Source organism: Myxine glutinosa, chromosome 1 (assembly GCF_964187855.1).
Source record: "Myxine glutinosa chromosome 1, kmMyxGlut1.1, whole genome shotgun sequence".
In the NCBI taxonomy this organism is placed as follows: Eukaryota; Metazoa; Chordata; class Myxini; order Myxiniformes; family Myxinidae; genus Myxine; species Myxine glutinosa.
The window spans coordinates 52,438,241-52,453,178 of record NC_136261.1 but is presented as its reverse complement, the minus strand read 5'-3'; the positions used below and the strand labels follow the sequence as shown (position 1 = coordinate 52,453,178).

Sequence of the window (14,938 nt, the reverse complement as noted above, 5' to 3'; positions counted from 1 at the left end):
TTCTGACAAGCTTTCGACCATAGAGGCCTTCTTCTCAGTGTTCCTCGAGTTCAACAAAATAATTCAGGGAAGACTGAGAAGTAGGCCTGTTTGGTCGAAAGCTTGTCAGAAAATAAAACATCGATCGTCTTGAACCTACGTCTGCTACTTATTTAATTTCTTCCGATATATATATACAGTGAAACCTTGACTTACGAGTGCACCAACTTACGAGTTTTCCGAGATACGAGCCGTCGCTCGGGCGGTTTTTTGCTTTGAGATGCGAGCCGAGATCTGAGTTACGAGCTTACGCCACCCGCCACCAGGTGGGTTCCGGTCACGTGGTTATCTTGCCGTGCAAGCATCTCTGCCGTATATCGCTGCGGCTTTGTTTTCGCATTTTGGTTATTTTGGAAAATTTCTTAGTTTTAACCATGGGTCCTAAGAAATTGAGTGCCAAGGGTAGTACTGAGAAGAAGAAGAGGATGATGTGCTTGGATATAAAACACGCAATCGTTGAAAAACATGAGCGAGGTGTGCGTGTTGTCGACTTGGCGAGGCAGTACGATCGTAGTACTTCTACGATATGTACGATTTTGAAGCTGAAGGAGTCGATAAAGGCTATAACGCCAGCCAAGGGCGTTACGATTATTTCAAAGCTCCGGACCTCTATCCATGAAGAGATGGAGAAGTTGTTGATTGTGTGGTTGACGGAGAAGCAGCTCGCAGGAGATACCGTGACCGAGAGCATCATGTGTGAGAAGGCACGAGACATTTACGGGGATTTGGTGCAGCAGACGGCGGGAACATCAACGGACAAGGCATCGGAAGTCTTTCAAAGCCAGTCGGGGATGGTTTGATAATTTTAAGAAGAGGACCGGCATTCACTCCGTCGTCAGGCATGGTGAGGCAGCAAGCTCGGATGTGAAGGCAGCTGAAGATTTTATTATAACTTTTGCCGAACTGATAGAAGCCGAACGATACATCCCCCAGCAAATCTTCAACTGTGACGAGACAGGGCTCTTCTGGAAAAAGATGCCGAGGAGGACGTATATAATGGCAGAGGAGAAGAGCATGCCAGGCCACAACTTGTTCAGAGTGCCGGCGATAGCTCGCCTTCTCTTTGTGGAAAACACGGTGAGATCCTTAACATCCAACAACTAATGGGACGCAAACGGGGCGCCCAGTTTAGCGGTACACACATTGATGAATCACCCTGCCTGTGATTCACCCATGACAGGTTATAGCTGGGTCGGGATTCAAACCCAGGCTGGACAGTTTAGAGTCAAGTGTGCGTACCTCCAGTCCAGGCCATCCTGCCAACTTGTATGCTGCATACAGGTGAAATATAAAGCGTGAGATATTTTTATATATACTGTATATTAAAAAAAAAATTGGTGTGGTTTTTGGCGGGCTGGAACGGATTAATAGCATTTCAATGCATTTTAATGGGGAAATTTAATTTGAGAAACGAGCAAATTGAGTTACGAGCTCGGTCACAGAACGAATTAAACTCGTAAGTCAAGGTTTCACTGTATATATATATATAATGTATATACACATGCGCTCGGACAAAATAATCCTCCCTTACATATGTTCCTGAATGCTTCCGTTTGTGTCAGGAGCCGTATGGTTGGCTGGTAGATCTCATTAACCTGGTGAGTGACAAACAATGTATAAACCTTTTCTGTCTAATCCTCTATGCTGACCACTATACAGTTTTGTAAATTATTTTTAAAATCACACTCACTCTCTTCACGCTTGCATTAACTCTCCCCATTAAACCCTCTCTCTGAATGTTTATCACTCTTTGCCTTCTGTGCATTTCTTTCTGTTGTGTTTCTCATGGAGTTTGGTGAAAAAGGTGGCTTTCAGGCCATTCGAGACAAGGCTGAGGAAGAACGGACAGATTTGGAGGTGAGTCGTCAGTGATGTGAGAAGTGCTCATGAATTGACAAAAGTGCTACTGCTTGAGCGTCTTGAACCGATACTGCTACTGCCTGAGCCCTCCCCCACCCCACTCTCGTTGGCAGCAGAAACAGGCAGGTCATCGAGATTATTCGCACGCCATAATGCCGGGAACTAGGGGCCATTAATTTTTCGCACTTTTTCATTTTTAATTGGACGCTCTGAGGAAATGAGAGGAAAGAGAAGCGAAAGAGAGCGAATGTAAAGACGAGGAGTTAAAATGAGTGAGAAAAGTGTATGATGAAAAGTGTATGATGTTCTTTGTTTTCAAGAAAGAGATTAAAGCTAGCCCGGTAGCTGTAATTTGAGTGAGACAGAAAATAAGACCAGCAATCCTGACATGGAGAGTGTAAGATGGTTCCGGGCACAGCTTTAACACTCCTAAGTCAGAACGGTAGTACTACCCTGAGCGGTTGCTGTCTACAACCTACTACCTAAAAATGCGGTCGAATCAGATCTGTGTTTTTTAGGAGACACCATCTCCATGCTGGATGACCGTTGGCTCCCGAAGGGAGCTCATCCGCCCTTTAACAGGTATTTTTTTAGTCCTGCAGGTTGTCACAGTCTCCCTCCCCACTAGCAAAGCCAGTGAGGGGTGTCAGTTTAGTTGCGGACAACCCGACTATGTGGCAGATATTGGGTTACATGTTACCAGTGGCAGTCCCAAATGACTGAAATGATCTGAGATGGTGAGCAGCTGTTTTGAAAATTTGGAAGGAAGAATGAGATTGAAGGGCATGTGGAATAAAAAATACTTTGTAACATGAGTTGTCACTCAGTCTTTCTCTAATAAAAAGTCATGTCTAGTACTCGTGTCATTTAGATGAGGTTTTTATGATGAGGTTTTTATGCCTTGTTGCCGGAGGCATTATGTTTTTGGGTTGTCCGTCCGTCTGTCCGTCCGTGATAGGTTTTCGTTATCGCGATAACTTGAGAATGGCTGAAGTAATCTTAGTCAAACTTGGTACAGGTATGTATGAATGATCGTTTTAAGGCCATTTTTCCCCGCTAGAGCGGGGGTTGGCCTTGCGGGCCCCATGACAATCATGGTTCCCTGTTTGAGGCAATGTTTTTATGGCCGGATGCCCTTCCTGACGCCAACCCTTGGTCGCCTCTTACGATGCGCAGGGATACGGTGTACCTATTCTAAATCGGGGTACATACCGGGATCATTCATCCCAGCAAGCTGGTACTCAATTTGCCGACCTCGGAAGGATGGCAGGCTGAGTCAACCCCCCTGGCGTTAATTCAGTGATTTACCGGGATTCGAACCCAGGATCCTAGGATCCCAAGCCGGCACCCTAACCGCTAAGCCAACACCAGGCTACTGGTACAGGTATGTATAATGGTGTAAACATGTTTTTGAGATTTTGGGGTCAAGAGGTCAAAGGTCAGAGGTCACAGTAAGTAAAAGTTATGTTGTCACACCAACCTGTGAACCAGTGATGGGATGTTGACCGAACTTGGTGTAAGTATATATGATTATGCAAAGATGAACTGATTTATATTTTGACATCAAAGGTGAGGAGTGAGGTGATTTTTGTGAGGTCAGAGGTCATGTCAGGTAAAAATGTGATAATTGAGAACAGCTGAATGGATTTAAATCAAACTTTGTACAAGTGTGTATAATGATGTAATAATGTGGGCTGAGGCATATCGGTCGACGTCGTGTCGTTCCAGTTGCTTAGGTTTTGTCATTTGTTGTTGCTATCCTTTGGGTTGTTTTTTAATCCCATGCAATCATTACTCAACATCTTTCTCGTAATAATTTTTTGAACAATCCTTTGTGTCTCCCTTTTAGGCAGTTGGACTTCTTCTTCATCCTCTTGGTGTTTGTTCTGAATTCCTGAACCCACCAACACTTCAGGTACGTCTTGAACGTTTGGGTTGGAAGTTATGTGGGAGGTGGGTGACGAGGGTTGTGGTGGTTGGGGAGGGAGGTATTAACACATCCATGTGCACTGTAATTGTAGAACTACCACAATATGTAATACCGATTGAGCAATGAAACGAAAAAGTAATAGTGTTTAGGAAATAATAATCAGTGATGGCTTCTCATTCCTCCTCTCTTTGTCTGTGTGACATGTTGTGTTCTTCGCGCTAACTTGTAGTTGCATGTGCGCAAGAATGGATAGATGCCATTTGTTAGGAAGTGCTTGATCAATGAGTGTGTCCATCTATCTAGAGTTTGATCATTTGTGCTTTTGTCTCCGACTGATGAAGTGCCAATTGAGTGTAATTTAAAAGTTAATGCCAGTGATGAAGAAAGTATACTTGTGATGTGTTGCCAAAGGGTAATTTCACTTAAGGCATTAAATTTGGAACTTTACCAATGATATTATGTTATACACAGGACTTTGTGAACCTTGTAAATACAGGTAAATGAATGGATGCATTTTCTCTGCTTTTTATCCACCTCAAGGCGCTGTTTGTTCCCCAAATACAAAACCTTCTTTCTGACATTCGAGATCTTCCAGAGACTGAACTTAAGGACAAGGTGTGTTGATCTCATAATGGTTGCTGCATTTACAGTGCTAGCAAAGAACCCATCTTTACGAACTGGTTAATTTCCCCCACTCTTATTATATCTACGGCGTATTTTATAACAACTTGTTATACTGGCTCCCAACAGGTGGCACTATATGATACACATTTACTTCGAGAAAATTGTGGTGCTGCCTTCCACCCAAACTCTGGGTTTGTTTATTTTTGGGTTTGGGTATCTGGGTTTGCTATGGTTTGTTTATTTATTTATTTATTACCTTTTTTATTTTGCTCCCTCTGGTCCCTCTTGGCTCTATCACTCGCAGGATTCTACAGGATGCACAGACCCTGCCATTAACGTTCTTCTTGAACTCTCAAAATGCAGGTTAACTGTTCACCTGCACTCATTAATTCCTCTTTGGTCTCCCTTGTGGAACCAACTGCTCCAGTCTGTTCAGTCCCATTCTTCCCTTCAGGGTTTCAAGACAGCTGGTCGCCACAAACTCGGGCCATCCCCTCTCAATCCTCATGATCTTTTCTATTCCAAATGCCCCCATTCCCAAGCACTACCTTTTTCCAGATTATTGTGGTTTCCCCCATTCTCCCTCACCTCCTTTTGTGTAGTTATTCGTTGGTTTGTTCCTTTTCTGTTTCGTTCTCGCCTTCCCTTTCCTCTTGCCATGTTTCATTAAGCTTTATGCGGTTTGTTCACTTTCATGTTCTTCTCCCCATACACTTGATCTCACTCTCACTTATATTCTTAAGGTGTTTCTCCACCCTTCTCATGTTGTTCCCTTTCAATGTCCCCTAGCTGTTCAACGAGCCTCAATCTTGTATCTTGTATACAAAAAAGAAACAAGTAAGAGCAATCAGAGATTGCAGACCCTCGCCAGTATGTGTTTTTAGTGGTTTTTAAGGCTTTTGTGTTTAAACAAATATGGCGGCCGAACCACATGACCGATGACGTCATCATTATTTTTCCCTACCAATTTATCCCTAGATGACACTCAAGAAATTTCATCTTGATCGGATGAAGTTTAGTACTGACGTAATCGAATTATGACGTAATCATTGACTTCCGGGTGCGGTTGCGAGAGGACGCTGGCGCTGCATGTTCGCCGCTTCTCCGACTGGATGGATGTACAGGGTCTGCTTCTACTTTTCTGACCTGACATCTCACACCTGTCCTGCCTTTTTAGAGGGGTCAATATATGGTTGAACCCCCCAAAAATTGATACAAAAGGTTTTTCAATGGATTCTGGTACCATTGGGCATGCTAAATAACATACTAAAAATCTAGTAACATCTGACTTCCGGAAAGGGGTCATTTTCAAGATGGCGCCCAAGATGGCCGCCGGGAGCTTAAAAGGGCCATATCTCAATTATTATTCAACCTAGAAAGGTGGTTTTGGTGTCTAACCCTAGGTTTTAGGGCCCATGGAATCCAATTGAATCAATAAAATTACCATCAGTTAAAATTACCATCCAGCATTATGGTTCAGCTACGACCATTGTCTTTGATGGCTATGAGGAAGGGCCGTCCATTAAAGACAACACGCATCAGAGAAGAGGACACAATATTCATCCCATTGTCAGCTTCACTGCTGAGACAAAGTTCTCAGGCAAGAAGGAGGAGGTCCTGTCAAGAGATATCAATAAACAGAGACTGATCGGGATGATAAGTGATGAACTGAGAGAAAGGTATTGCACTGTGGTCAATGCACCTGGAGATGCTGACGTAGATGTAGTAAAGGCTGCAGTGGAGGCATCTCTTCTACACACCACGACACTGATTGGAGAATATACTGATCTCCTTATCTTACTCCTTTACTATGCGCAGGGAGACAGTAAGAGCCTTTATTTCAGATCAGACAAGTCCAAAGCTGATGGCAGTTTTAAAGTGTATGACATCAACCGTCTAAAAGAAATCCTCGGACATGACGTGTTCTCAGTTGATATTCATCCATGCCATGACTGGTTGTGACACAACTTCTCGGATTTTTGGTGTTGGCAAAAAGACTGCTTTCCAGAAGCTTGTGAAAGGAGACCCTGTCCTTCGGTCTTGTGCCAACACATTCACCATCCCAAACCAGACCACCGAGGTGATCGATGACCTTGGATGCCGAGTAATGGCTATCCTCTTTGGTGGCAAGTGCAAAGATTCCCTTGCAACAATGCGATATAACACCTTCAGCAAGAAGGTTGTCTCTGCTTCGTCTTTTGTAACACCCGAACGTCTGCCCCCAACTGAATCTGCTACCAAACTTCACTGTCGTAGAGCGTACTACCAGATCATGGTGTGGATGGGAAATGAAGAGGGTATGGATGCCATGAAATGGGGGTGGAGCCTGCAAGATAATCAGTTTGTCCCACTTATGTCAAGAATGAACGCTGCTCCAGACAGTCTCTTGAAGGTCATTCATTGTAACTGCTCCACTGCCTGCAAGACACTCCGCTGCTCTTGTAGACGATATGGACTACCATGTACTACTGCCTGTGGACCGTGCCAACTTGAAGAATGTGGCAATCCACATAACAAGTTCCTTCCAGAGGAGTCGGAGGATGACGATGAATAGCGACTAACTGTATAAGACAACAAATGCCTAATGGGCTGGTAAACCTGGCTTACCTGATTACTTTGTGCTTATTTAAGTAATTTTGATGATTTCCTGGGTGCCTTAAACCTAGGTATACACACTGAAAAAATCTCTCTAGGTTGACTACTATTCGACAGAGCCATTTTAGTGGATCAGGATGTCACCTTGGGATGCCATCTTGGACTTGTCAATAAATAATTAACTGATGGTAATTTTATTGATTGAATTGGATTCCTTGGGCCCTAGAACCTAGGGTTAGACACCAAAACCACCTTTCTAGGTTGAATAATAATTGAGATATGGCCATTTTAAGCTCCCGGCGACCATCTTGGACGCCATCTTGAAAATGACCCCTTTCCGGAAGTCAGATGTTACTAGATTTTTAGTATGTTATTTAGCATGCCCAATGGTACCAGAATCCATTGAAAAAAAACCTTTTGTATCAATTTTTTGGGGGTTAGGTGAGTTTTGTTTCGTATATTGACCCCTCTATTTTTTGATTGTGGATTGGATTGGATTTGTGGACTGTGGACTTTGTGGATTGTGGACTTTGATTTGTGGATTGTGGACGCCGCCATGGCGTCGCGTATGGGGACGCTGGTACTGTTTGTTCTCCAACGGAAGGCGCGCGTGCCGCGCGTTCTCTGGCTGGATAACGGAATCTGCTTTTGATGGTACGGAATATGGAATCGAAAGGTACGGAATCTGCTTTTCTAGTACTCTTGGTGGCTTTTTGGCCGACGGGTCTGCTCTCTGCTTGATCCTCCCGGCTTCACCTGTCTGGCTCTTCCGCCGTTGCCTCCTGCCCGCTCCCGGGCATCTCGCACCTATCCTGCCTTTTGTTTCTTGGGTTGCTCTCCTGTGGGTTGCCTGGACGGCTGGCTGGCTCCCTGTTGGCCACCGCTGCGGTCTTCGAGCTGCAGGACACTCGCTGGCTGTTGACGCTGGCTGTTGCCCGGCTGCCTCCTCGGCTCCTCGGCTCTCGATTTGCTCGTCCTCGGCTCTCTATTGGTCCTCGGGCTGCTCATCTTCATTCCTCGACCCTCCTCGCATGTCGTGCTCTGGACCAGCCTGTTGTGCCTGGCACTTTGGTCAGCCAGCCTGCGGCTGCCGGCTGATCTCTCCGGGCTCTGTGCCCCTTTGCTCCTGCCTGGCATGGCACTGAGGTACTCCGCCGCTAGGCTTCTTCAACTCAACAACCACTCCACTCCGCCATGCATCTCTGTCATCAAAAACCCACGGACTCCTACGACGACCCAGATACATCCAGAGAGGCTCCGGTCGCAAGTTTGTTTACTCCCAGACAGGTCACTCCATCCCCTCACTCTGGTCAGCTGAGCGCACTCTCACCCGTTGATTACGTCATCACAGCAACATACACGAACGCGCCCCCTGTCTGCAAGCCCTGGCAAAATCACCCGAGTCCATCCGCACCATACAAAGCAATATGAAGCTTACTCTGTTCAATACCCGGTCCCTCAACAATAAAAGCCACATCTTGAACGACTTCATTCTGGACAATAAACTGGACTTTCTCTGTCTGACTGAAACCTGGCAACAACCTCTGGACTACCTCTCACTCAACCTCACTACACCCAATGGTTACTCATACATCAATAAACCACGCTCGGAGGGCCGAGGTGGTGGAATTGCTGTAATACACCGACAGGACATCAAGACCAGCCTCATCTCCATCTCATCTGCTCCATCATTTGAACACCTGGCTTTTAAACTTTCTGATTACACACAGTCAGTCATGGCAGTTGTCTACCGCCCTCCCAAACCACACCCATCATTCCTGTCTGACTTCTCTTACTTTCTGACCCAGCTCTGTTCCTTCTCCCCCTCAACCCTCCTCCTCGGTGATTTAAATATCCACATGGACTCCACTGACTCCACAATAACCGCTGACTTCATTGATATTCTTAATTGCTTTAACCTCACTCAACATGTCAATGTTCCCACCCATAACCGTGGTCACATTCTGGACCTTGTCTGTTTTATTGGACTAAATCTACACCATCTCTCTGGCTCTGACCTCACCCTCTCCGATCACTTAGCCATCACTATGACCATCAACATTCCCACCCCAGCACCAAGGCAAAAACGCATAATCAACTTCCGTAAGCTAAACTCTCTTTCACCTACCTCATTCTCATCTTCCCTCTCCGAAAAGATGTCCACCTCTCCCTTCGTTGATTTGCACAGCCCCTCTGACCTCACTGACTACTACAACCACACTCTCTCCTCCTGCCTCGACCAGCTTGCACCTATAAAAACCAAAACAGTTGCCTTCACCCATTCTGCTCCCTGGTTTACCCCTGAACTCTGCCTGATGAAAACCCGTGCCCGCCAACTTGAAAGACTCCGTAATAAAACAGGTCTCACAATCCACTCCCAAGCCTACAAAGACCACCTGCAGCACTACAAAGATGCCCTCTCCCGCGCCCGCTCCATCTACTACTCTCAAATAATCCACTCTGGCTCCGGAAACCCAAAAGCATTCTTCTCCACAATAAACAAACTCCTCAGCCCCCTGGATCCCACCACCCAGTCATTCACAGTCGACAATTGCATTTCTTTCCTTTCATTCTTCCAAAACAAAATAGACAACATCTACAGCAGCTTAACCACCACCTCACCTGCTCCCCCTCAAACCATCTGCCCCCCCTTATCCTGCCAACCCCTATCTCAGTTTTCCCCAGTCTCCCCTACTGACCTCTCTGAACTCCTCATAGGAATGAAAACTGCCACCTGCACTCTGGACCCCATCCCCTCCAGCTTTGTTAAGGCTTGCCTTCCTGCTCTCTCTCCACTTATCACTGCAACGATAAACTCCTCCCTGTCTACTGGCATCGTCCCACCATCCCTCAAAATCGCTGCTGTCACCCCCATTCTGAAAAAACCTTGACTCAACCCTGACACCCCAAATAACTTCAGACCCATCTCCAACCTACCCTTTCTGTCAAAAGTTTTGGAACGCGCTGTAGCCACTCAACTCAAACATCATCTCTCTGCCAATAACCTGTATGAAACATTCCAATCCGGATTCCGCCTCAACCACAGTACGGAAACTGCACTCCTCAAAATCACCAACGACCTTTTCCTCTCCTCCGACGCCGGTAACCTCAACATTCTCATCCTTCTCGACCTCAGCACCGCCTTTGACACCATCAATCACATCATCCTCCTTACCCGACTTGAAACCACCTTTAACATCACTGGCACTGCCCTTTCTTGGATCAAATCATACCTCTCCGACAGGCACCAGTTCATCTCCATCAATAACTGCAAATCCCCCACCGCTCCCCTCCCCCAAGGTGTCCCCCAAGGTTCAGTTCTCGGGCCCTCCTTTTCATCCTGTACCTGTTCCCCCTTGGTCACTTAATCCGTCGTCATGGTCTCCAATTCCACTGCTTTGCCGATGACATCCAGCTTTTCATTTCCGCCAAGTCAATTTCCACCGTCACCCACTCTATCCTGACAAACTGCATCACTGAAATAAAATCCTGGCTTCAAATCAACTTCCTCAAACTAAACTGTGATAAATCCGAAATAATCATTATTGGACCAAAAACGCTCACCAAATCCACCCACAACTTCACCCTCAACATCGACGGTATCCCAGTATCCACCTCCCCATACATCCGGAATCTTTGCATCGTCTTTGACCAAACCCTCTCCTTCGACAAACACACTAAACAGATCACCAAGACAGCCTTCTTTCATCTGAAAAACATTGCCCGTCTCCGTCCATCCCTCTCCTCCACAGCTGCAGAAACCCTCATGCACGCCTTCATCACTTCCCGTCTGGACTACTGCAACAGCCTCCTCTATGGTTCACCCTCAAATATCATCAATAAACTTCAATACATTCAGAACTCCGCTGCCCGTCTACTCACCCACTCCCGGGCCCGGGACCACATCACCCCCGTCCTTCACAAGCTCCACTGGCTCCCCATCTCCCAGATAATCCAGTACAAAATCCTCCTCCTGACCTACAAAGCCCTCCAGAACCTGGCCCCATCCTACCTGACTGACTTCCTGCCCAGACACACTCCCACCCGCACCCTCTGCTCTGCTGCTGCCAACCTCCTGTCCCCCCCCCCCCCCCCAATCCAGACCAAACTCAGATCCTGGGGGGACAGGGCCTTCTCCATCGCCGCTCCCACACTCTGGAACTCACTACCTCAAACCATCAGAGACTCCTCCTCACTCACCACATTCAAATCATCACTCAAGACCCACCTGTTCAACACCGCATTCAACCCCTGACCGTCTCTTCTCCTTCTCCTTTCTTTCTGTTTGGTTATTTAATTATGTATTTTAGTCTTTTTTGTCTTTGTTTTACGTACTATGTCAAAGCGTCTTTGGGTTTCTTGAAAAGCGCTATACAAAATAAATGTATTATTATTATTATTATTATTATTATTATTATTATTATTATTATTTTTATTATTAATCATGGAGGCACCTATGGCATCATCATTAACACATGTTATTCCCCATGGAGAGTTCTTTTCAATGAGCCATGTCAATTTTTTCTTTGCAGCTATTTCGGAGATATAGAGGTGCAATGTTTTTTGGTTTTTCCAAGACGGTGCCCGTACCATGTGACCTATGACATCATAATTATCATTAAAAATCTACAGGTGGAGTTGAACCTATGGTGAAAATTTCCTGTCAATCGGACCAACGGTTGCAGAGAAAATCATATTTATTTTGTGCAGACAAACACAAATAAACAAACAGACAGACAAACAAACGGAACCAAATGCAATACCCTCTCCTCAGGCAAGGGTAGCAAGGGAAAAAAAGAAGACTTTTTTTTACGTGCATACGGTGCATATGGTTAGGAAGTTTTACATGCACAGTCATTATCCCCATGCTTTTTGAGAAAAACGGGGGAGGGGGCGGATATTGTAATCTGTTCCATCTTTCTGTCCGTCTGTCTTTCGGTACGCTGTCCGTCATGCTATCTCCTCCTAAACTGTTGTGCAGACATTCAGCAAACTTGTTAATCCTGATCACCACTTGTCAAAAGGTGCAAGAGCAGTGTAATTTTAGGCCTTGCTCCTTGGGGTCAAACAACAAAAATAAATAATTTTTTCAATAACAAAATTATACCGTTATACAAAATTATACAATTATACAAAAATATACATTAAAGATGCATGGATGCACTGTTCATAACATAGACTTGAAATTAATCTGTTTAAACAGGATTGCCCACCAAAAGGGTTATTTGTTAAAAATGAGTGTTTCGTGTAATGTCCCGGCCTCAACTGCATTGCACAATAAATTAATCTGCAATGGTGAGAATATGTATTGTATTGAATGGGCCAATGCATTTCATCCTGGTGTTGATGGAATGGTCCTGCGATGAAATATTTCACCTGTGGTTTTGTTCCTGCCATTCTAAAATTTCCCTTTCCATTGTCATTACACTTATTACTGCTATTTATATTTTCCTTTGTTGCCCGTGGTGGCTCTTCAGCGTGTGGCTGCAGTACCAGGACTCCTGGGATCCTTGAAGCTGATGCTGATGCAGTTGACAGTGGAAGAGTTGCACAATGGTGGCAAATGTGGAGAGGGTAAAATTGAGGTTGAGGGATGCATGGATGGATTAGGGGTGGCTGATGAACTGAGGCTACAAATCCTGCTGCGGCTGCTTCGCTCGCCGCACTTTCATTGCAAGATGCTGTCTCTCAGGGAGGTGAGAGGGATAAAGGAAATATGACAATTGTCAAAATAGAGTGCAAGTATCAGACGACCTTTGTTGTGGGATGGGAGGGCAGTGGGCATTATCGTGAGTGGAATGTTATTACCTCCGCCACCGAGATTGAGGTTATGTTTTCACACCTGTCTGTCTGTCTGTTTGTTTGTTACTTGGCCAAAAATTTTTTTTGGACAAGTATGTTGATCACTCTGGTTTGTGTGTTTGTGTTTGTTTGTGTGTGTTGTTTGTCTGTCCGCTCACTTATACTTGTCTACAGGTCACAATTTTAAACCGATCTTCACGAAACTTCACCAAATGGTAGAGTTTGTGGTCGGACAAAATTCTATATATTTCTGAATTCAAACTATTTTTGAGGTAAACATAGGCCAAAGGTAAACAACCAATTCGAATTTCTAAAATCCTCAGTTTTCATCCGATTGACTTGGATTTTGAATGAGATTTTTATATCAGCGAACTGAAATGAACCACCAACTATTTTTTAGATCCACATCGGCCAAAAGATCAACATAGGCCAAAGGTCGACCACTTTTTTCACCAGATTTTGTTTCGGGTCCGAATACAGGTCCGACCTATTAGTGGGATGGATACAAAACATAAACTGTTCACCCTGGTGGAGGTATGCGCTCTATCGAGTGCGGTTCGCGTTGGTTATAGAAATCTGTCAAAATATTGTGCAATAGAGAAATTGGGTGGTGGTTTGTATGTAGCCTGTGGCTGCTTGGCTACATCATTCTATGGGGACGTGGCTGTGCCACTGATTCAAGTCCTCCATTACCAGTCAGCTTGTACTCATTTTGCCGAAAGGATTGACAAGCTGAGTCAGCACATGTGGTGTTAATTCAATGGCATGACAGGGGCTCAAACTCAAGATCCTAATATCTCAAGCCAGCCACCTTAATCGTTAAGCCAACATCAGGCTTAGAAATTGGCTGTGAGTTGTTGTTGTTGTTGGCATTTTAAAAGGCCATTTTCCCTGCAAGAGCGGGGGTTAGCCTTGCGGTCCCCATGACAATGTTCTCCATTTTGCCCTATCTTCTGCATCTCTCCTTGTTAACCCCCTGGCCCGCATTTCTTCTTCGACCATCTTTAGCCAAGTCTTTCTCGGTCTTCCCCGTCCTCTACTTCCTTCCACATTCATTTCCATCACTCTTCTCAACCTGTCACTTTCATCCTTCATCAACACATGACCAAACCATCTCAAACTGTTTCTCTTCACAGCATCCATCACAGGCTCTATTCCCATCATGCTTCGCAATTCATCATTTGGCTTCCTCTCTCTCAACGATACTCCACACATCCACCGAACCATTCGCATTAACACCCTTTCCAGCCTTCGTTGCTGCTCTACGTTCATTACCCATGTCTCGCTCCCATAAATCATAACACTTCTCACACATGCAGCATACACCTTTCCCTTCAGCTTCAACGACACTCCCCTCCTCGTCAGCACGCCACCCAGTTCCCGAAACTTCTTCCATGCACATCTCACTCAAGCAACCGTTGCCGAGTCTGATCCACCTTCTCCATTCAGCATGTCTCCTAGGTAACAAAATGTTTTCACACCTTCCAGCTTCACGCCGTCTCCAAGATCCAACTCAACATTTCCTCCATCTGCAGCTCCCTCTATGCACACCTTACACTTGAATGTAGCTGCCACACTGGTTAATGACCCTCTCAAACCACTACATTTTTGATGAACCCACTCAGCGCACATTGTACATTGAATTGAGTTCACTCCGACACCCTTCCTGCACATAGCACATGGCCACTTCCCAGTTATTTCCACCTCACCACATGCTTTACCACTTGCCATCACCTTTGTTTTTCCGATATTCACCTTCAGACCTTTCGTCTCCCTCCATACATTCCTTCCACTTGTTCATCTTCTCCTTCAGTCCATCCATACTTTCTGCAATCAACACCAGATCATCTGCATACAACAACTCCCACGGTAAACCCTCCTTTACGTTCCGAGCCAGCACCTCCATCACAGCTACAAATAGTAGTGGACTTAGTACCGACCCCTGATGCACTCCCACCTTCACCTCAAACTCACCACTGTTCCCGTCCTTCGTCCATACAGCTGTGCGCGCTCTTTTGTACATTGCCATCACTACTCTGATCAACCATTCGTCCACTCCTAACTTCCTCAATGCCCATGTCACTACTT

At 45.4% G+C, this 14,938-nt stretch overlaps 1 protein-coding gene across 1 annotated transcript in view; it reads left to right on the top strand.

Moving 5' to 3' along the window:
* Window positions 1-14,938, top strand: part of USP24 (ubiquitin specific peptidase 24) — a 251,269-nt gene that overhangs the window by 34,014 nt on the left and 202,317 nt on the right. Inside the window, exons 6-10 of the mRNA XM_078771659.1 lie at window positions 1,602-1,637; window positions 1,831-1,896; window positions 3,749-3,814; window positions 4,370-4,444; window positions 12,526-12,744. Of these exons, the coding sequence (XP_078627785.1) occupies window positions 1,602-1,637; window positions 1,831-1,896; window positions 3,749-3,814; window positions 4,370-4,444; window positions 12,526-12,744 (462 nt within the window). The remainder of the gene's footprint in view (window positions 1-1,601; window positions 1,638-1,830; window positions 1,897-3,748; window positions 3,815-4,369; window positions 4,445-12,525; window positions 12,745-14,938) is intronic.